At 36.8% G+C, this 23,768-nt stretch overlaps 1 protein-coding gene across 14 annotated transcripts in view; it reads left to right on the top strand.

Moving 5' to 3' along the window:
- Positions 1 to 23,768, top strand: part of RBMS3 (RNA binding motif single stranded interacting protein 3) — a 708,203-nt gene that overhangs the window by 595,512 nt on the left and 88,923 nt on the right. For all 14 annotated transcript variants that reach the window (XM_035316418.1, XM_035316417.1, XM_035316419.1 and 11 more), the window contains one exon: positions 21,400 to 21,506. In XM_035316418.1, coding sequence (XP_035172309.1) covers positions 21,400 to 21,506 — 107 coding nt within the window. The remainder of the gene's footprint in view (positions 1 to 21,399; positions 21,507 to 23,768) is intronic.

Raw genomic sequence — 23,768 nt, forward strand, 5'->3', positions numbered from 1 at the left:
AAAATGCAAAAGATGAGAGCAAGTAGCTATCAGCCACATTTTTAAAGAACCTAGCTTTTGAACTATTTACAGATAAAACAAATGGGCTTCAGAGAAATCTATATCTAGCCCAGCCTCATTGTTCTCTCACAGTTCCCAAATGCAAGCTATGAGAAGAAATAAGCACCTAGGTAGAATTTCTTGGTGTTAATATCTTCACAAATTTAGCAATCTTGCTGCAATGTGCAGTCTTGCTGCAGACTTAACAACAACGACAAAAAAGAGCAAGAAATATGTATATGGAATATGTGTAATTTTCAATTCACTTATTTACTAATATGCTGTACGTATTTCTCATTATATTATCTCCCCAATTCAGATCGTATACTCTTTGTGGCATAGGTATTACCTTGAAGTTACCTTCTAAGGCAGAATTCATGCATGGCTATTATCCCTTCTATTTCTGGTAATAATTAAATAATCACCTACTGAGTCTTTTGGTATTTCTGCGATTCGTGCCATACAGATGTGACACAATTCACAGTTGACTTTTGAATCATTCTGAGTGATGGTGGTGTTAGGGTTTAGGTGGACATGGGATTTAAGTCCTTGAATGTGTGTGTGTTACTTTGCTGTTGTTGTTTTCCAGAGAAACACAGGGAATGACAGATATTTCTTTGTTCAGGTTTAATGTTAAAGTTCCAAAATTTGAAAAAAATGGGAACACCATTCTATGAAATGTTTCATAACTCATTAATTTTTTTTTTCAAAGTGGGTTAAAACACAGTTTCAGTATTTTTATATCCAAGAAACTCTAAAGGACAATATATGTCAGATACATAACAATGAAATCTTTTAATGAGAACATTAAGAATAACTAGAAGAAATATTTTAAGTGGAAACGGTGAGAAGAAGGACTCACAAGGAAAGTGTCAACAGCAGCAATACTGAACTTCAACTTCTTTGATTTAATTTTCATTTTGTCACTCAAAGAAAAAGTTAGAGACAGTTAGATATCTTCAGACAAGGACATGTGCTCCAGAACTCAGGAAAAGTTGACAACGTGTAAAAGAAGTGCTGATTTTTTCCCAATTAAAATTGAGAAGAAAACTCTTGAGTTGAAATAACATAAGCTGAGAACAAGGACAGAAAATTTTAAAACAAACAAAACTTGGAAGAAGACAAAAGCACAGTATTTTATTTTGTTCCTAAGTACTTATTTTTTCTGTCCAAAGTGATGTGATTTTCATAGCATTTCTGTCCTCGGAAAAAGTCACAAAAAGTTCCTGAATTATCACCAAACACCTCAGATATTTCAGGGTTCCTAAACATGAGTTTGATCTAACTTTCACTTGGGGGGTGTTATGCCTTTTTCTTGATCCATTTCTGTAAAATATACATTTAAAAAAAAAAAAAAATCTGTGTTGTTTATATCTGGAATGCATACAATTATCCCTAAGTCACGATCTCAGTTCTCCTAGTTCGTCTTTGAAACTCTGCAATAACACTACCAGAAGATTAACATAGGACATTACTTGTGTGTGAAAAATGGTGCCAAATATTGTCTAATGTTTCTGTTGTCTTTTCTTCTGTATTTCAGTAGTAAAAGCTTTGTTCTTTGGTTGTAGGGAACCTAACACAATAGACTCCCTCATGTTCCAGTAACTCAAAGCCGTAATAATGGAGAGGGTGATGATAGGATGTTTGTCCCTTAGTGTCATGGTATTATAGGAATAAAATGATCCATTTACATTTTAATTATTTTTTGTTTGGTTTTCCTTTGCATTATTCTGTAAGTGAAATCATAAGGTTATTGAAACTTGAAGCTATTTTTGGTCAAGATTTTTACTTTTGATTTATTGAGCGCTGTTAGACTCAAGTCAACCAGTTAAGAAGTGAAGAAATAAGTGTGATGAAAAACATGATGTCACCAAATATGAAATCTTTCAGTGCAATAGGGAAAACCGGATTGGTAGGAAATTGTATCAGAAGGACATTACAAAGGGAGAGATGGTTTGAGATGTGCTGTCTTGTAAAGATGAAGGACCGTTCTGTTAACCTGTCATGTGATGAAGTAGTGTAGGGCCCAGAATCTTCAAATACCCCTCTCAGGAGAACTGGAGGAGTGAACCTGCAGGGAGTATTGAGCTGAATGTTTTAATCTTTGTTTTTATGCTTTGTATTTTGTAAAATATACATATTTTCATGGTGCTGGGAATTTTTATTATACCCAACTCTGCACATACTTTCCGGCTGTATGAAAATGAAGTATGCACATTTCAGAGATTGTATGCTTTGGAAACGAGACCAGTACTGGCAAATATCCTAATCTGTATTCTTGATTCCTTGCTCATTCTCAGTCCTGCATTTACATCCTTACTAAACAATGAGGAAGAAATTGAAATGGCAACTACTTAACATCAGGAATAGTGAAACAGTTGTAGATGTTACCTTACACACACTTGATTTTTAAAATACAACTTGTAACAGGAATAGCAGATGCCATTATGTAAATTCATTCTTCTAACAGTGATTTCAACCAAGTAAAGAAAATATAGTCAGAACTGAGCTTGGTGGATTTGCATAATTGCACGTCTGAAAGACCTAAGTGGTAATAACCATTGTTAAATTACTTTGTAATTTGATTTTTTTTTTAATTCAAACTAAAGTTTCTACAGTTACTAATTGAAGGGAATTAACTAGGCATGACTGTTAAAAACAAACACAACCCATTGTCAATCTGATCTTAAACTGAAATCATATGATTTTCCTTGTTTCATTTTGCTGGCTTCTCACTTTTCAGACTTGCCTTATTTGATTCCCAGGGCCAAAGTTTTCGTGTTCATATTGATCTTCAGAAAAGGCACACAAAAATAGGAAGATCTGATGAGATTTGGAAAATAATTTTGTCTGTGTGTTAGGGTGGGATTGGAAATGAAGATTGCATTGTAGTGATTTTACAGCATGCTTGCTCTTAAAAAAAAAATGAATAAATCCATAGGATTCCCTTGTGTTGACTGAGTAGGAACACTTTGCATCACGTGATATTCCTGTAAATCAGAATGTGTAGTTTATTCAGTACACCTTCTTAATTTTGAAGTGACTGGGATGACCAGAGGAAAACAAAAGGCAGGAGCAGAAGAGGGAGCCATGCATGGTATCACTGTGCCTGAATCATCCGGCAGAGGCTTGGCACAGTGAGGTAGAACACCCTCCCCTGGGGTGGACCCTACGTCATTTTCCTCTTCTTGTTGTTTGCACAAGCTTTTTGTTTGTAAGAGAAGGCAAATACCAAGAATGTTTCTGCTGGTAGGTCATGGAGATCCTTGTCACAAGAGTCCATTCTTACAAATGAATGCAGTCCGCTGCGAATTACAGCCTTCAGATAGGTCAGAAACCATACCAGTTGCGTTATGTGCAGAGAGGCCTTATGGACAAATAAATCTGCTGCACATCATGTGCTAACAAAGGTAGCAGATGTTGGGTTTGTAAAAGAGAGGGCCAAAAGGCAGAAAATTAATAATGGGAAAAAATAATAAAACAGCTGGATAAATGTTTAAACAATTTGAAAAGCATATTTGCAGCAAGATTTTTTTTTTCCTTTCTCAAATAATTTGTTTTCATGCAATATCTTTTGTTTCTAACAGTTTTCTTTTTCGAAGTGTATCTTACATCAGTCTAGAATGGTCCACAAGTCTGCACTGAAAGTACAGTAGAACTGTATTTTCAGCCAGTTTGCTACTGGTGTGCAGTTAACTGTACTGTTCCTTACTCCCCAGCCCCATCCCCAGCTTGTGGCAAAAGTTGCTTTCTGAGAGCTGTATTCCTTCAGACCTCACACTGCAAAGGCAGGAGCTGCATGAGCATGGATGAGTGAGTGCAAAGCAGGGGGAAATGATTGCATATCCTCCCGCAGGCATTTATTATTTTTAGAAGATAAGTTAGTAGCTAAAGGTAAAGCCGAAGGTGGCAAAAGCTGTAGAACGGAAAGTACCATGTTGAGATGGGTGCTCTGCATGGTTCTAAGAAATTATTCCAATCACGTAGTGTAGGTTATGTATTTATGAAATATACCAGGCAGACATGCCAATTGAGTTAAACCCATTAACGATGAATCTTGCAAGAATCCCTACAGCTTCCCATCACTCAATATCAGGCATTAAGATTGAATATAGGCATCAACATAGAAGATTACAGTCTCTGTAGAACCGACACCGGAGAACGGAGACAGGCAAGTCATCATCAGGCACAGAATTCTTCTGCTCAGAATAATTGCCTATTTGCTCTGCATTCCAGCTCTATTCCTTGGGCTTAGATCTCCTGCACATCTAGTTAGAACTCGCAGAATTAATATCAGGTTTCCTGTCACCTCACTCATTACTTTTGTCAGGGGAATTCAAGGAGGAAAGTCAAAAACATGTTTTTTAGAGGCTATTTCTGAAGGACTTTTCTTTTTTCTTTTTTGTTTAAATAGAAACCTGTCTGTTAGCATGTCAGGTTATTTCTTTAGGCTACACTGGAAAGGACATCTGAATAAATTGCAATTTTACAATACAGGTATTGTTGCTTGAAGATCATTATTGCGTTATCCTTTCTACCCACAACCACACCTTCAAAAAAAGCGAAGGGACTTAGGAAGAGAAAAATAGGTTGAATAGCAGATTGGAAGTGTTCTCTTCAGACTTCTCTTTCAGAAGACTTCCTCTGTTCTGAGTCTTAGAGCATGGAAACAATGCTTTGAATAATATGGGGATATAAAAACATTGCTATATTATAATTTTATTATTATTTTATTATTTGTTTAATGTAGTGCTAAAAATTTTTGGTGGGCCTTTGTGTAAAGCTGATGGCATATTCAGTATCTTCACTGGAAAAAAAGCATGTCTTACTCCTGGTCTTGTAGACTGCTGTCAAAGAAATGAAAAGGTGGGGCGGGTGGTGGATGATCCTTTAAACTTTTAAGTAGTTTTCTTTAGAACGCTGATCTGCATTTTTATGCGTTTATGAATGGAATAGCAGCTGGACACTGAGCTCCATCAGACAGATAATCATGTGATCTCACCGACTTCAACAGAATTATGCTAGCTAAGAAAGACAGAAAAAGAAGCAGTTTAATTCTTCATTCAGAAGGAATTTGGGTAAATTAATATAATCCCAAAGATACACGCAGGACAGCTGATACTACAACTCTGAAAAGTGCAAATGCTCAGATGAAAAATTAAGAAATAAGCTTTGTTAGTCACTGCCTCTGAAATTAGTGAGTGTGCTAGAATGCTTACTATTTCTCTTCCCTTAAAATTCAGATTTTTTTCATTGTTTTATGCAAACTCATATATGTTCTGCAAGTTCTAGTCATTATTTTCTCTCACTGTGTTACACAATTTTGAAGGATGTAATTTGCATTTCTTGATGATTATCTCCATGATCTGCTTAATCGTTAATTAACTAATAAATCCTTGCAATAGAGTAGCATTTGTCAGTCAGTATTTGACAGAAAAATAGATGTATTCTTATGCTGAGCTGTCATTTTTGTCCCCACCCAACTGTTCTTATGTGGAAGATAGGCAGCTATTTTAAAGACTCACATACACAAAACAGTTATTAGTTTCAAGCATAATTTTGGAATCATCTTGGAAAAAATGTGTATTGGTTCAACATGAAATTAAAGAGTTGAAAATGTGTGTTGATTTTGCTTCTCTGCTACCATTGATCTTGATTTGTTGTTATTTTAAAATATTCCTTATGTTATAAAAGTGAGGGAGCTTCAGATCACGCAAAAAAAAATAAAAAAAAAATCTGGAAAATAGATTTTATATCAGAATTGGAAATGAAATGAAAAGTAATGAGAAAATAAATTAGGTTAAAAGGCCGGAAAACCTATTAGAAACTGTATGTTTATGTATTATCTAGCAAATCAAATGTCAGGGGAAGACGTTTGTGAAATAATTATCAATCATTTAAAACAAAAAAGGAAGCAAACAACAGAAGCCTACATTTTTATATTTCAGGGGCTAAATCCTGGTTGCTAAATCCATCAGTACAGCAATTACATGGCATTATTCTCGTTTAAAAAGATGTTGAATGGTTACAGGTTCCACTGTGGTCTTTTTTTCTGAAGCACTTATCCCCCCAAAACTGGTTTTCTGTTCAGCAGTAGCACATTGCTGTTGAAGTGAGGGTTTTCGTTTCACATGTGGAGGAGAGAAGGTCACTGAAATAGCACTCAGCAGAGTTGTTGGAGCCCTAGCATGCAAGCTGAGCACTGCTGAGAATAAATGTGGAGGGAGTTCCAGCGCTGGCAGTGGGCCTTGCCAACAGGAGATGGGGCTTCACACACACACAAAAAAAAAAAAAAAAAAAAAAAAAAAAAAAAAAAAAGGTTATTGATTGAGAAGCAGTGAGGCAATAAATGCAGGGAAGAAAATGGACATCTTTACCTTCAAGTTTCTCCTATGCATGCATTATGATTTGTATATGCTATTCTCAAAGGCCTCGGTGTCTTGAACGATCTCTTTGCTTGTGCCTAAGACTGTTCAACGTAGGGATGTGATAGAAAAATCCCATAGGTTTGCAAAGGTAGGTAAACTTTGGATAATCAGCTGTGCTTAGCTGTTCTTGAAATCAGGCTGTAAAACTTATTGAAAGTAAATAAAGACATCTTTGAATGAAGATGACAGGGATGTGAGTACGGCCTATGAGGTGACATTGCCCTTTAGGTTTATAGCAGTGTCAGCTAGGAATAGCTAAGTATTACAGTAAATAGCACAGGTCTGTTTGCAGGTTTACATTACTTTACTTTGATTGTTCTGATACTCTGTATTTGATAACTTGCCACAGATGCCCAGTACCATGAACTTATATAGATATGTATATGTGTTGTGTGCACAGACAAAAACACACAGAGAAATGTATGTATGTATACCTGTAATGACTTCCAATCCAGGTCATCGTTACAAGCTCAATTTTCATAGACACTGTAGATGGAGCTGTCTTCCAATTAAGCGTTTTAGTAAGCGGCATGTGGATCAGTGGAAGATTTTCCCTCTGAGTGGGGTTGGAAAGGAGACTGAGAAAATAAAGCACCTAGACAGAGCTCTTTTGGGAGGGTTAGTCTTGTGAATAAATGCTACACAAGAACTCAGGAGATCTGTACTCAGAGCCTGTGCGACACTGGACAATTTGCAATATACTTGTGCTGCAGCTCATCTCTTTGTGAAACAAAGAGAATACTGCCTACTGGGAGAATGAATTAATTAGTGCTTGTGAGGTGTTTGCAAACAAAGTCTGTGATAAGCACCATCAAAAAAAAAAAAAGTATATTAATAAAGTATATTGTAGTGTATTATTGTTAAGTATACAGAAAGTTGCAGTAGAAGTTACCTTGGAGGAGCACGGTGTGACACAGCTTGAGAACTACATAAATGTGCTTGTACACTAATCCTGCAAAGCTAGTATAGTTGCATAGTGTAAATATGAATAGTTCAGTTACTATGATAGACTGTCCTACAAAGGATTTATAAAGCAGGAATAAGAGATGTTGGATTAAACCTGGAATAACTCTTGTGTTCATTTTTTTATGTTGTATAAATGCAGTAAAAACTGATAATAAATGCAAGCTTGTTTGGTCCAAGTTGACCATTTCAAATAAATATATTTTTTTTATTATTCTAATACTGTAAACAAGCCTTCTTGGAGCAAACATGCTCTATTACTCTGGGCACAAAAGCACCCTAAAAGAAAGAACTTTTGCCCCACCTGCACTTTCATCTTCGCTAATCTAGGGGCAAATGCAGTCTGGTGCAAACAGACTGTGCTGAGCCCTGTCTCAGTATGATTGCATCACGTCACATGCTGGTATTTAGGAATAACATAGGAATAACAAATGTGGCTCAAAAGCAGCATTTCTAACATTTGTTGCTGCTCCTTTTAGGAGCAACAATCAGCTGGAATCCTGATGCTGAATAAAATCTAGGTTTCCATTATTCCCTTCCTCAGCACTGCTATTAAAGCTATAAATAAATGACTTTCTACCATGTTTTAGAGTTGTAATGAAACCTCGTAAGGCAGTACAGTATTTTACTGTTGTGTTTAATATGGTGGCATTAATACTAACAGCAATGCATTGTGGTTTGTTATCCAGGGATTTTATTTATTTATTTATTTATTTGTGCACAGACTCGAACTGAAGCTTTTGGAGAATATTTTAAACTTTAGGAGTGTTCATGCTTTTGTTATTCAGTCTTTACCTTATCCCTGATTTAAACTTCATTGTTCCTTTTCTGACCATCCTCAGGACTCTGGGATTTTTTCTATCAGCTCTGGATCTGTACCAGAAAACATTCTGGGGAAAAAGCTTCTCTCCCTCTCACTTGGGGTCTATTTATCTCTCACCAGGCTGCCTAAGTTCAGCAGGGACTGTACTGAGCTGGCCTTCTCATGGCAGAACAAAGCCATGAGGTCTCTGCTAGGCCTGCCACATTCTTCAGAACAGAAAAGCTGTTGCTCTTTAATTGTTACTCTGCTGTGTTGTTTTCAAGTTTTATTAGCAACATGGGCAGGACTTTGCTCTCTTTCTCTGGGGAAATACTTACATTTTAGGCAATAAAGCTGGCAAAAAATAAAATAAAAAAAAAGGGGGGGGGGAAGGAAAGGAAAAGAAAAGGAAGAGAAAAGGAAAAGGAAAGGAAAGATTAGCATTCCTATTAACAGCAGAGTGAAATATATGATCACATTTGCAATGGGCTCTTATTAAACTGATGGAAATTGCAACCCAGAGGTCGTACGTTTAGTCACTGGCAGGAGAATGTTGTCACTCCCTGCTGGCTGATTCATGAAATCATTTGCTCAGAAGAAAATTGCTGCTTCACGTCAGCTGGAGGTGGCTTTTGTCAGGCCAGACTCTGATATTGCTTTTTGGCTGTAATCACGCTTTGAGCAGAGTTGCACACAGTGCTCACATAGTGCCAGCATGGCTGTGTCCATCTGCCTGCAAACCAAGGAATGGGGACCAAAGCCTTAAAGAATGTTTGGATTTTAGTGTCAGAGGCCCCTGAGGTTTATTTTTCATAACATAGTTTATCTGTAAGTAAAGTCTGTGATTTTTCATCTGTCATGTTGTAATCTCTAATTTTCTCTCGTGGCACAGAAGTGTTGTTTGAATCATCTACAGAATTTCGAGATAAACTTTCAAATCATCTTTGATAACAGGCCTTTGTATTTGTGTGTGTGTGTGTGTGTGTGTGAATGAGATTCTACTGTTTCCTCAGTTTCATTTATGTTTTGATGCCGTACAGTTACTCCAAGACTATCCAAAGTCTTAGTGAATTCTTCATAGTGCAACAGAACAAATCGTCAGCCTATGTTTTCAGATAAAAACAAACAGCTTTTATAGACTTCTGTTTTTCTCTTCGTTATATGCAGTAACATTTAGCTTAACCACTTACTTCTTCAGTTTAAATGTTTTCTGTCTGCAGTCTTTGTACCTGTGAAGGCCCACAGCCGCTGTCATCCAGGAATTATATCAACTGCACTCACTTTTGTGTGAAGCTAGAACATTTTCAAGGGTGATTCTGAAGTATTATTTTCCCATCTTTACCTGTTTTTCCTTTAATTTCCTTAATGTGTTTTTCTTTGTCTATTTCTATACCCTTTTTTTCCCCTCACCTTCATTGTTGTGCTCGGTTCACTCCTGTTCTTATTATTCCTAAACTTTTAACTGAAAGAGTAGATGATTGATTTTTACTTTTACTATCTTAGTATTGAACTCATACTCTTTTCCAAATCTTTGGACCCATGGCACAGCAAGCCGTAGCATGACCTTCACAGAACCCTGAGACATGAACTGCACAGAGTTAAAGGAGATTAGGCCATCACTCAGCCTCTGATTTGTAAGCTTACTTCCTTGTCTACCCTTAGCTGAGAGCTCCACACTTGACAATTTCAGAAGGGTTTAGAGTTATCTATTTAATATTCTAGAATGTTCTCTCAGATGGCAATAAAGGTTTTTTAAGCTGGAAGGGTTAGAATTTGCCTTATGCTGTAGCACATTAGATTTAGCATTGGTATCATCAACACATTTTGAAAAGAGCTAAGAAGTATGAGTAAGATATTCCATTGCCTTGGGAAAAGAATTTAAAATAATTTTACTTTTTTTGTCTTTCCTTCGGATAAAATATCTTTATAAATAGGTGACTTACTGGAAGATTCCCAGTGAAACCACTGTGCAACTTTCTGTCTGGAAATCACAGGTACAATTGTGCCTTGAAGGCAGACACTTACTTTAGGCTGGAGCAAAGCCCTTATGTCCTGGCAGGAGCTCCAGGTGATGGTATATCTCAGGGATACCTCACGTTGCCCTTTTTGCCATTCAAGGAAATGGAGTTGCCAACCATTTTTTCCAATGCCCTTCCTTCTTCTCCCAGCACATGCACAACAGCACCGCATTGGCTTCCCACCCACAGGTACCTGACAAGTGGTGAGGTTCAGGTCAGTAGCAAAAAAGCCTGGCTCGTCGGCTTGGGGCTTGCAGGTTGGCCTGAGGAGCAGCATGTCCCACGGCTCTGCTGACTGTGCTCTAAGCTGCTGCTTGCCCCTTCTACCTGGGAGAAACAGGGAAGGGCCATCAGTGTCCTTACTTACATGTCGTTTCCAATGAATTCCCTCCCTTCCCCAGGGCCTATTTACAGGAGAAGAAGGTAGAGCACACAGGGAGGTTTTGTGGCACGCAGTAATTATACTGTCCAAGGTGCTTAGCGTGATTTGGATATTCTCCACCACAGTAAAATGAACTCCTGCCTCTAAGAATCAGTCAGTTACCCATCTTATAAATGGTTTTGGCTGTACAGCCTGTACCTTGCTACACTTCTGACACAGTCAGGGTCAAATTCACTTTTTAAAGGTGATTCTGCATTTACGCAAGGAAGCTGGCAATGCTGTGTGTTAACTTCTAGCAAACTAGCTCATTTTAAGGCATACACATTACATTTTTCAGTGAATGCAGAAGAATAAACTAAAGGAAGGGCAATAACAATAAAATGAATTTTCCCTTCAGCTTTTCCTTCTTTCTCACAGTAGTGGCAAAATTATATTGCTTGGCTATGTTTTAGATTAAAAGTGGTTGGAGTTTTTGCTTCTGCACCCAATATTCATTGTTGGAATGTGTTGTGTTAATTAGAACTGATTTAAATAAAAAAGATTTTCATTAGGCAGTCTGAAAAAAAAAATAAATCTTAATATTTCTGAGTATTTTTAAACTGTTGAACAGATTAAAAATCGGGATTAAGCTTTCATTTACATAGGAATACATCACGCATTGACACTAATCAGAGCTTGTAGGAATACGCTGTTTCAGCTCTGATACTGGCAAAGTGTTATTATTTTGACCATGCACAGGGCGTGTTTACCCAAACCAAGCCTTTTTTCCTATCATAAAAATTTCTATTGCTACTTTTTAGTGGGCTGTGAGTAGAGCTGCAAATAATGAAAACATTCATGGTATGTATGTGCCCGCTTCTTTATTGCAAGGACCATTCACAAAGACACAGCAGATGTTTCTTTCCCCACAGTTTGTAAACAAAATGTAGTATTAAAACATCCACGTCTGAATTAAATAAGCTAATGGTCATAACTGAGGCATTTTTTCCTTGTGCAGTTTAACACTGGGTTGCATATGCTGTTCTGGACATTAATGGTATACATATGTTAGAGTGTGAGCAGTGAATGCCAAGACTCAACCTTAATTAGTCAAAAATAAATGTCTGTGTACAGCAATTATCATTATGCTGGTGGAAAGAAATCATTGTATTGACATAAGACATTTGGCCAGGTTTCCTTATTTATATTGAAAACATATGCTTGAAATGAATTTTCTTTTCTTCATGGTGTTAGTTAGGGTTAGTTAGCAGTGTCACACAGACAAGGGATAATGTGCTGGTAATTTTCTGGTTTATAGAAATAAATACTAAATAAAAAGTAGTGCATAATTTAATTTTAAACTTTGAATAAATTCAATGTGAAATAATAAATAAACAGTTAAACAGGTACATGAAGTAACCTTGTAATGCAGAACCAGAATTAATTATTTGTACTGCATAAATCCCAACCATTTTTTCTCTGGACTGTCAGCACAAGTAAGTTTTTCTTAGTGGGATAATAGCAAAGTCTCTGTGATCAATAATGTTAGTTTATGAGAATAGTAAAAATAGATTTTATAGCAGAAGTGCAGAGCTATTGTTTTGAGAAGCAGCATCAGATAAAAGCTTTGCATTTGCTCTTTTCTCCTGAGAGTACTAAAGAGAACACTAAAAAGTAAAATGGGTGACCACAGAAGCAAGTAGGGTCACCCATTACCAGAGATTCATTTTACTTCCATTAGAGGGGAAACAGAAAGTATCTCACACTATTTGTACCTGATTTTCCATTATAAATTACGGTACATGAGATCATTTAAAAATTGCTGAGCCTTTCAAATGAAGCTGACTTCGTTGCTGTTCCTTAATAATTGAACAGTAAGAAATACAAGGTCTCCATTTTCATCCAAGCAAAATAACTTCTGAGATTATGGAAGAGGGCAAAAAGGTATTTGAAATATAATCTTCCTAAAAGCTCATAGGGCAATCCCAGATGGGGTTTAAGGAATGATTTGGAGTTCGCGTTTAGAGGGTGTTTTTTCAGTCAGCTTCTGCCTTCACGTTACAGTTCTGGGACCACAGGTAAAGCTGCTGCGTGCTGGTACAGGATCATTCAAGTGATACTCGGTATGAAGTCAGTGTGCTAAAGTCACAGTGCTCCATACTTAAAAGGATGAGCCAGCTCAAACCTCTCCTGTGCTTCACTACTGCAGTATATGAACTTGTAGCTTTAATGCTTATTTGGGGTAAGAGTCAACACTGAAAGGCAGCAGAACCTCTCTGTGTAGTTTTGGCTTGACTTTCTTTACCTGTTACTAATGTGAAGGGATTACAGCTCTAAGTTTAAAGACCCAATAAAACACCAGTACCTTAATTTTGAGGTGGTGGTATTGAAAGAAAAACCCTGGAGGGTAGAAGGGAAGAGAAAATAAGTTTAGGAAGAGGAACTTCATAATAACTGCTGTAGTATATACTTCCAGTTCAGGTCATAGGCTAGGAACGTGTGCTCAATACCTTCAATGCCCATTGAAAGCATTGGAAGTACATTTACATCAGCTTCACTGGGTCTTGAGATAGTTGGATATTGGTCACCTCATCTCTTTTAGCTTCTCATCACACATGGCAGAACTGCCTATGTAGCCAGTCGTGGTTTAGGAATTCACAATGAAAAACAGTAAAATGTTTTGAAATGCTTTCAGGAATATTTTTAAGTGTGGCATCTTTTTCATTTCACTTGGAGGAATCATCTCCTGCCCAAATGCGTGTAGTCTAATAAGCCTCTGCAGCAGTAATGGTGCAAGAAGGCAGTGGCATGAAAGTGGTGCAAGCAAACTAAAGAAATTGGGGAAAAAAGTCATAAAAGTCACAATCCCAGATAGTAATCAGCATTTGCAAAATATATACAAAAACTTTTTTAAAAACGTATTGCTTTTTGAAAACTGTCACACCTGCTAGCTATTGTCGATGGAGAAAAACGTGATGCAGGACTGTTTCCAACATCCAGCATGGGAGGAAGGTGAATTGGTTTCTTAAGCATCTACTTTTTAACAATGCCACTGAACAGTATGGGACTTTTCTGATTCTGATTTAACCAAGAACCATTTTATACCTAATCATTTCAATATTTGTTTATGATGTATTTGAAAGATAATGCGTGAAGTGCTTTGAACAGCTTGTAGCCAATACTCCTTTCCAAACTACAGTACTGTTTCAATTTTTGGTGCATAGCTCTTCCAGTCAGTCAGGGATCCAAGGGAGTCTATCATAGTGTTTTTGCAGGAGGTATTAATCTGTATTCTAGGGTTTGTAATAAGAATTGGTACATTAAAACAAAGCGTCCAGAATTTCAGTTGGTTGTGGGTTCTGTCCTAAAGTCATGGAAAACAGAGGTCTAAGCACAGATGCATTAAATGTTTTCTGCAAACTGATGCACGTGCTTATTTGTTTTGGTTACTTTGATAAAATGACATCCTCTATGGTTGTAAAGGGTCTTTGAGAAATTTTAAAACTGCAAAACAAATCACTCCTCAAAGATCCTGCATCCCTTTTATCTAGTAGTAAAAAGTTTCAAAGAGCTGTCATAGCACTGGGTGCCAAGGATGAACTACAACTGGTATTTTTCAGCTTCATGCCAGGGGACACCCAATAAGGCAGAAGTTTTCTGTGGCATCAAGTTTGAGGAATACACTTCCGCTGCCAGAAATCATAGTCCTGAATCTGCTCTTGCTCACGGTTACCTCAAATTTACTTTTGGCTTCAGTAGAATAGCTTTGGATTCATACTCATATTAGTTTGAGCCGAGCTTCTAGCCTCTAAAAATGGCAACTTAACCCAGTGGCTGTGAGGACAATGGGTATAAATGCACTGGATGTACTGTTAATTTGAGAATTACATCAAACACAGTAACAACGTGATTTAAAAAAGAGCTGCCACACTCAGAAATCTCTTTGGTCAAATGGTACTTAGGCTGATGCCAAAATCTATGCAAGTACTTTCAATACAAGTACTTAACAGTAAAGATTTTTTACTATCAGCTCATTGCATCTGCACTCCAAATTCCACTGAAGTTGCTGGGAGGCTCTCCCTAAATACTTTAAGCTCTGATTCAGGCCTTCTGTTTAAAATAAAGGCAAAATGCAACATTAAAGAAGACTGTACTAATTAAATAGTTACTAGATATTAAGAAGCTCGTTAATTAACTTCTGTACTGGATTTGTTCCTCATCTGTTCATGCCCTTTTACAGAGGCCAGCACTAGAGTTGGTTGAGAAATGGAGTTTGTTAAAATAAAAAATATGCTGTTAGGTTACTACATTTCACTGTTGCTTTAATATTTCATTTCAGCTTAGTTATTTGGATTTTTATTTAAGCTTCAATACTATACTGAAGCATCTGTTTCTATATTTTGTCTCCATAAAATAATGTATCTGGTTAATGGTCTCCGTTAAAACGGATTCCCCTTATCAGCAACATTAGAAAGGAACATTTTAATAGGCCTGAACCAGATGCTCTCAATCTGCTGTTCTGTTGAAAATTTAACAATGAAAATAGATTTTTAAACAGAAACAAACTGTAAAATAAATGGTGCAATTTCTCATAGAGAGCAGACTGTCATTTTTGATCAGCTCTAACAAGTCTTTGTGGGGGCTTCTGCAATTATATGATTAAGTATAGTTTTTCTGTGTGGTACATGGAGTGTTTCCATTGATTGCAACAAGACCTGGACTACGCTTCACAGTCGGCATGCTATTTCTCCAACGTATGCAAACAGTTAGCTGTTCTACCTGTTCTATGTAATTTCACAGAGTAGAAATGCTAACTCTGTGCTTGCCATGCTACTTCTCCCCTGGGATTTATTTTCATTTTCTAATATATTCTTGCTTTTTAGAAATAATTATTGTACAAAAAGATGAAAGGATTGCTTCCCATTTCTTAAGACAAAGAGGTGAACTAGAGATAATTACTTCAGCTATAATACGGTTTATCAAAAGTAAATCACTTTTTTAAAAAAAAAAAAAATCTAGCCAAGCAGATGTTTGTTTTTTAATTGTTGCTTTGGGGTACTTTTCTGTTATGTAAAGCTGTTTCCCCAGTTTCCATGATTATATCGTGAAAGTGGTACATGGTAGAAACCCAACACAATGTTAACTCATGTTTTGCTTTCATAATCAACTGTGTAAGTGCAATTAATATCATATAGTAAAATTTAACTGTAGGCCTACTGAAGAGGAGACAAATATGCTGTATATTGATTGTGTGCATTTATATTATTCAAAAGGCATCAGCTCCCATTCTGCACTATTTATGGATGCTTGTGTGTGTAAAAGCACTGGCTCATACAAAAACACTGAGTAGCAAAGAATGATTTGAACATGTAATAGTGCACTTTCATTATACTTTTATGTATATATGTTAGGATCTGTCCTCTGACCTCATATCCAGCTTTATGAACTTAGGGGATAAAATCTGTTACTCCATAAAATGATCAACTCTGTTCTTCAACAAATCAAGCACTCTGTGTGGGATAGGATGATACATCTATTTGCTTCATTACTTAAAGGTTTTCTTACTCAGCCAATGATTTGTCCTTGCATGTCCTTTTGTCCTTTCATGTCACATACCACCTTTGGTAATTTTTCATCTTCATTTTCCAAGAGCAGAATAGCTATGGTTGTGTTCTACAATTTTCCTTGGATTTAGGGTTTTGTTTGTTTATTACTTTAGGATGAATAAGTACTGTGTGACAGAACTTTCATAGCAACCAATAGACTCAGTAGAGCAAAGAGTTGCTCTGTTGATTGGGTCATGAAACACAATTTTAAAACTTAAAACTGCAAAATTAATTTTGTAAATAAACTTTGTGGGCTTTGAAGAGACTGTAGTCCTGCTGGGAATGTCCATATCAGCACTTCAACTTGCTCTGTCCAGCCTTCCTTCTAAAGGTTTTATGTCTCTCACATCTCCCTCTCAAATACTATATGAGTAAACAGGTCTACTTACAAAGTGGCTTTGATGTTACTGTAGGATGAAGTTTTTCTTAAAGACTAAAGATGTTTGATCTGTGGCAGACAAAGGGGTTGATTCTTACATGGATGTTTCAGTCTGATACTCAGTGTGATTTCTACATGAAAGTGTTATCAAAATACTCAAAATTTGAAAGGGAGTGAAGGAAAATAGTTATCAAAACTTGATCAATTTGAATGCTTAGTGTAATTGTGAACTCAATTATTGCTCTGCTCCTTTTTTTATTGTGGAGGAGGATTTGCTGAGGCTGAAAAATAAATTAATCCTATTTTCTCTCTAAAACATAGTTTGAAAAAAATCACTGACTGTGCACTGACCATTCATTGATAATAGCAATGACTTTCTCATCATTTTTCATCACATTAGCAAAACGAAGGAGTTTAAAGATCCACGTGAATGCTCATAACACACTTGTTGCTAACCTCCATACTAGAAATGTTATCTGCTTCCTGACACTCTGAAAAATATTCTGTCCTCAAAAATATTCATAGTGAAACAAGTTAAAATACATAAATATGTTCTTGTTATTACTTTTCAATATATTGTAATTCTTGCCATTGCTGGAGAGACGATGCCATATGACTATGAATTGGAAGTGGTGGCGGACAATATTTTCTAAGTAACTCTGATGATAGAAAAAGTTACCGAGCACCTGAAATAATGAAAAGGATTCACTGAATGCAAATGACAGCTTTCATCTTCCCCATTCCTTTATGAAGCACATGTTCATGAATATACACATTTTTGCATATGTAGAAGCTCGAGTGTATCAGCCTTCCGATGAATGAAAGAATAAGGAAATTATGTATTCAGAAGTAGTTGGAAGTTTGCTTTTTTTTTGTTGAATTCTCCAATTTAATTGAAGTTCCTTTCCTGACATGGAAGATTCCCTGAGAGGCTGCCAAATTTGAGAAGGGGACACTGTTGTCCCCATTTCTTTCCATATAAAGGTTTTGTCCTATTTAAAATACCAGCGTTGCCTTTGGTGATATTAACAGCCTTTTGGCAGTTTGGTGTTTTCTGTCTGCACAGTCTGTCCATCTAAAGTAGCAGAGCTTGAGAAGCTAAGCTCCTAAGGGAGCTCCAATAGTATTGACAGCCCCGATTGACATAAAACCAGTCTCTCTCTTTCACCTTCACTGAACTCTCAGAGTAAATTCAGGGCCTGATTGAAGAGAGATAGGACTCTAGCCATTGAGTTCCATGGGAACAGAATTTGAACACAAGCAACTGCTGCCCTCTCCTAAAGCAGCCCTGAATATCTTGGCAGATGCTGTTTAGAAGCAGTATCAGTTTGATCCCACTTCCTTCTCAGGACTGAAAGCCAAGTTCAGGGCTATTTATGTCTTATTAACATAAGGCTGTGGATGGGAACTACAGCAAGCATTTAAATCTTTTCCTTGAAAAATTGGTTATGGCTTAATGAACCTTGTTCAGGTTAAGCCTATTTATTCTTGATATTTGTATTTGTTACTGCCAAGTAGAAGTCAAAGAAAGAGCAGTGCCTTCTATCTTGAAGATTTTATCAAAATTGAATAGCCTGAAATTTGTCTTGAGTGAATCAATTCTCACTTTTCTGACAGGAAAATACCAACAGCAGATTTTCCAGATATACTTCAAAATATCACACATGCTCAAAACTTCGAGGATGTCAGGAACCATACAAAAACAGATGTGCTTATCAGTTGAAAATATGAACATTTAAAGATACACAAATTATGTTTTCTAGTATGTCAGCAATGCAAAAGGTGAGGGAAGAGACATTTATTTCTAGTTCGTATGTTCATAAAAAGGAAAAAGTGAAAGGTAAAAACTCAGAACATAAATTCAGGAGTGTCTGTCTGGAATGAAAGAGAACAGAAACAGAAACAGTTTAAAAGATGTCCCTTTTTTTCCTTCCTTCCCATCTGAAGTATTTGGGGGCATATAATAAAATATCCAACATCTACACCGATCCTTTGATGTTAGTCACACAATGTTGATATAGTTTTTATACTTTCTGAAGTATTTTCTTGTTGAATTGACAACATTACTACCTGACTGTGATTTTTTACTTCCTTGTCAGAAGTAAATTTGCTATTTTAAAGCACTTTTGACATTTCATGAAGCCATTCAAAAATAATTCTACTTAGAAATATTTTTTCTGATATATAGATATATATATATATTTTTCCAGTTTCCTCTATTGTTTTGTATTTGTTTAGTAAGAATGACTGTAGTAACATCAAATATTCATGTGCATCTGATCTTGAAAAGGTTATTAGAGTCTTTCTTACAAGGGATTTCAAGACAGCTGAAGTAAACCAGAGATCTGAGTTCTTTTGTGTACTTAGAGCAACATATCTGACCTCTTGAAATTCTTTTACACTCAGCCTTATCTTCTGAAATAATAAATGTTGATTTCTTTATATTTTGAGGTTAGTTGCCTTAGTTGTTCCCAGGTATAAACCTTTAAGATTTAAACCACTTTAGGGCTAATAAGATCATTTTTTGTCTTGCTGTATGTAATGTGTTATGCGCCAGTGAGTATAATAAAAACTGTCTTCCTGCCAGACCATTTTTTTTTCTGTCTTTATGCATATGTTGATGTTGATTGGCATGTGTTGATCTTTTCCTCAGAATTCCTCTTGGTTTGCTGTAGAGGAATAAAGCCTCCTATTGCAGAAATCTGCCTGTGCAGGGCATGGTTCCTTCATCCTTTTCCATCCTCTTCCCTATCCCAAAAAAGTCAGTACAATTTCTTTTTCCACATTTTTTCTAGATGTGGGGTAAAGTTGTTTGGAACATCTGTTCAGTGATGTCTGCCAATCTCAGTCATCTTTAGAAAGGCCCAAGTTAGCAATAAAAGGTTGTCATATGGTAATGCTGAATATTGGGAAGTCCAGAAATGGCAACAGCTTCCCATTTGTGGTTGGCTAATATATAGAAAGAATATGATTCCCTTGCTTGCTGTACCACATCATAGCATATAGGTTAATACCACATGTGTACATTAGCAGATGATCATGGCACGTGTAAATACGCAGCATTCAGATTGCTTTTGCATGCTTCTCCTAATGATATCATATGTTGATTGATAGTTGTTCAGTGCTTAAAACTAAAAGCTTTTGAAGCATCAGATGTGACATTTAATAGGTCTTTCTCTAATGCTGTCTTAGCACCTGCTCCTCCCTCACAATCACATCAAAGTGAATTGTAAGTAACCGCTCTGAAATTATGCTGCATTGCACTGTGGAGTAAAACTGGTAGAAGTGCAGGGCAATCAGCCCCATAAAATCTCTCCATCTGCAGAAAGAATCTCCACAGCCACCTGGATGCTTTTAAACCTTCATTATTTTAAATTTAAAATGGTTGGCTGAACATTGCTTCTACCAAAACCTGATACAATAATCGAAGTCAGAGGTGGGGAAAGACCTCTGGGGTCACACAGTCTAGCTTTCTGCCAATAATGGATTGTTCCCTGCAGTTCAGTTTCTAGTGACCTTGGAAATTACTAGCCTGGTACAATGGTAATGAAAAAACAAAGCTGTTAAAGCTTCCAAAGTAGCCAAAAGTGATGCTGTCCCAATAAGAAATTGTGTTTTTGATGTGAGATTCTCTATGTGCATTGCTCCTTGGTTGCTGTTTTCAAATAATCACAGTTTTGATCTACACTTTCTAACACATTTTGAACTGGCTGTAACTAAGAGGTCGAGGGAGGTGAGCTTATTTTAATATTATACGAGCTTATTTAATCCTGTAAGCAAATAATTATTTTTACTACAAATAAATGTCAGCAACTTGACTACCCCCTTCCTGTAAAGTTTCCTTCTTATCCCTGTCTTTTTGTTCTTTCAACATTTCTAGCCTCCCAGAGAGAGGAAAAGAAGACAAAAACTAGGTTTCTTGCCTTTTCCCATCAAAACTCCTGGTTAATTGATTACTTGTCATGCCTGGGAACCCAAAAGTTCCCAAAAACTTTTTTCCAAAAACATCATTTTTATATTTCTTTCATCCAAACCAATGTTGAAAAACTGGGTAGGTGGGGGAAGATCCCAAGACACAAAGTTCCCTTCCTGTGGCACCCATTTGATGTATAGTAATTTCTTCACCAGCAGGTCCTATTGGGAGCTAGAATTTTGGGTGTGCAGCTCCAGGAATATCCATCATTTCTGTGGCTCCAGTCTCCCTGACTATTGTATTCTTACACACAGAGTTCAGTTGGAGAGGAAGGGAGTTTTCTTAGCTGCCAACTTGCTTAAAAGAGGAGTTAAGAGGAGAAGAAAGCTAATTGGACTGTGCTTGGCAAAAGTCTCTTTTTTATTCTGTTTATTCAGATTTTAAAGGATTGGGTGCCGAGAAACACAAAAATAGTGAGAACACTTACTCCTTAAACAGATCCTTGCAAAGTTTTTACAATAAGAACAGAAAGCTGCTTTAGTAAAACAGTGTTTATCCTTACACTAATGCTAGTCATGAATACGTGTCTAACTTAGCTGGAACTAATGCCTGATTCTACTATTCCACTACAGCAACTTAACATTCTGCGTAGGCTGATTATTTTTTCAACAATATTTGCTAAATTCTTTTAAGGGCTGCCAGTATATATTTTTTGAAGCTTAGTTAGTAAGAACAGCTGCCAGTGGAGTCAAGGCTAAAAGAGGCAAAAAATATCTGCAGAAGGCAAGATTTTACTTCAAAAGATCGGTATTACAAAGCACTACTGTTGCTGGTATAATCACTTTCTTTGGGGGGGATGCTAATATAGACTGGGTTTCTTGTCTTCACAGCCCCCACTGAGCCTTTGCTGTGCAAATTTGCTGATGGAGGGCAAAAGAAGCGCCAGAATCAAAGCAAATACACACAGAATGGAAGGCCGTGGCCCAGAGAAGGAGAGGTAAGTGCCACGCGGCAATTATTTTCCAGGGGGTTGGGAGAAGTCAGCTGCAGAGCTGGAGGTCTGCCTTTCAGGGCTATGAAGAAATCAGGTTGAGCACAAAATGCAATAGTTTCACACAGAAAAAATGAGCAGTAGTGTATACGTGGGGGGAAGAGGGAGGTTTATAATAGTTTGTGGAATGTAAAGTTACAGGAAAAGAGCATTTTCCAAGCTGGGTGTGGGACTGTGCACAGTCTTGTCCCACTGTGAGCCCTCTGTCTGCAGCTGGAATTGAACCTTTTATTTTCTTACTAATGTGCTGTCAGCACCTGCAACATACCTCTTATAAACTTAGCATCTAATTACGCCTAAGCAACTCAACAATGTATTTTTTTTTCTGTGTAGTTCCTGGTGATAAATTACCATCAAGGTGGACTTCTACAAAAGGGAAAGATGTACTTGCACATGCAAATATATGCATATAGAAGTTTCCCAAAAGCTTGTCTGAGCTGGGATCTTCATTCTGCCCAAGACAAAACAGTTTACAGTAGCCTCAGCTCCATCACGTATACAAATTAAATAAATACCAGTTGCTTTCTGCTCTGCTGTAAATAGTCTGTTACTGGAATTTCCTTTCCGTGTACTTGGACATGAAGTGACTCCCAATGTGGGTTAAATAAGAAAGAAATTTATTTGACTCTTGAAGAGTTTGTTTACTCTCCTCAAATGTTATTGTAGGATAAAGACACTTGAATAAATTAGGTGAATCTGGTCATAGTACCTTCTTATGCATGATTATAGCTGCAAAGGCAGAAGGACTTACAAGTATTTCCATCCTAAACACCTCTTGTTTGGGTTTATGATTGAGAATTCAAAGAAAAAAAATATGTTTCTCAAATGTGAGCCACTAGAATCAAAACCATTCCCTTCCCCTCCCCTCCCCTCCCCTCCCCTCTCCAGATTTACTATGTTTACTTCAATTTTACAGTGCAAATAAACAAGAAAACTATTTGGTATTTCTGATTTAGTTGTTTCAAGAGGATTTCTGCTTTTTGATAATGACTTGATTTTGCTAGCTGGTACTTTTCAGACCATTAGCGTATGACATATATATTCTAGCACAATTGGTGAGCTCTTAAAAGAAACAGAAGGGCCTCTTTAAAGCATGGAAATTTTTCCCTCCAGCAAGGTAGTTGTTGTATATTGTTTCAACAAAAATGCTCCACAATATTTTTAGCTTTGTGGGCTGAAAGTTGCAATGTGGCAGCCACATTTGCTACAAGAGATTGCTGAAGTCTCCAAAGGTTCATTGCAATCTCTTACGTTGTTGGTCCAAAAAATGGAGATATCTTCTTAGAAGCCATTACGGTTTGTCAAGTTAAGGAGCTACTGAGGAACAAGTGTTCAGGAATTACTTCAAGTGGTAGACTCAGGCCATTGTGTGCAGGGCTCTAAAAAGAAAGGCATATATATGTATGCCTGTAGGTGGGAATAACAACCCCCGATTAAGGTCAACAATCCGTGTTTTAAAGAACTCTAAATCCCCGTTTAAATAGCAAATGCCATTGCAGCTATTATTTCCACTGTTCTATACTTTCTTTAGTTCAAATTCATAAACAAAAGAATTTAAAGGCAAGGCCAACAAGCCACCATTATGTCTATGGCCGCAGGGCATCAGCTTCTTACATCATACATAGTTCATTTTTTGCTAACGGAGTGGCTCATACTAAGGACAGCAATATCCCTGGGACATAGAGGCAGGGTGTGGCTGATGTGTTAATGAAATGGTCTTTCTCAGATTTAGTAACCTCTGATTAATACCTTTCTAAACACTGGACTTTTACTACTCAAAGCATCAAAGACAACAATGCAAGCTGTTGGATTTCATCCATGTGGTCATATAATTTTCTTATTCCCAATATGAAATCCTTCTATGGAATTAATCTTTTATGAGCATTATTTTTTTTCCAGCTCTTTGTCCTTTAATGATCTTACTCTAAGCAATATGTACCATTCAGTTTTCTCTGTGTAGCAGTGCTCAGTTAACTTTCTTACAATTATTCCTGTCAACTTTAATTTCTCTAAAAAAGAACAGATAGTGAGTAGTGAGAAATAATTGATATTTGACAAGTGTCATAGTTCTGATTACAATTGGAACTTTAAAATATTCCCTGCACCTCTGCTCTTTCTTGGTTTCTTCTCCAAAGGGGAAAAAAAAAAAAAAAAAAAAAAAAAAGAAATAGCATCCAAGAGGTTACTCCCTCAGTATTTCCACACGGA

The sequence above is a fragment of the Oxyura jamaicensis genome, chromosome 2, assembly GCF_011077185.1.
Source record: "Oxyura jamaicensis isolate SHBP4307 breed ruddy duck chromosome 2, BPBGC_Ojam_1.0, whole genome shotgun sequence".
In the NCBI taxonomy this organism is placed as follows: Eukaryota; Metazoa; Chordata; class Aves; order Anseriformes; family Anatidae; genus Oxyura; species Oxyura jamaicensis.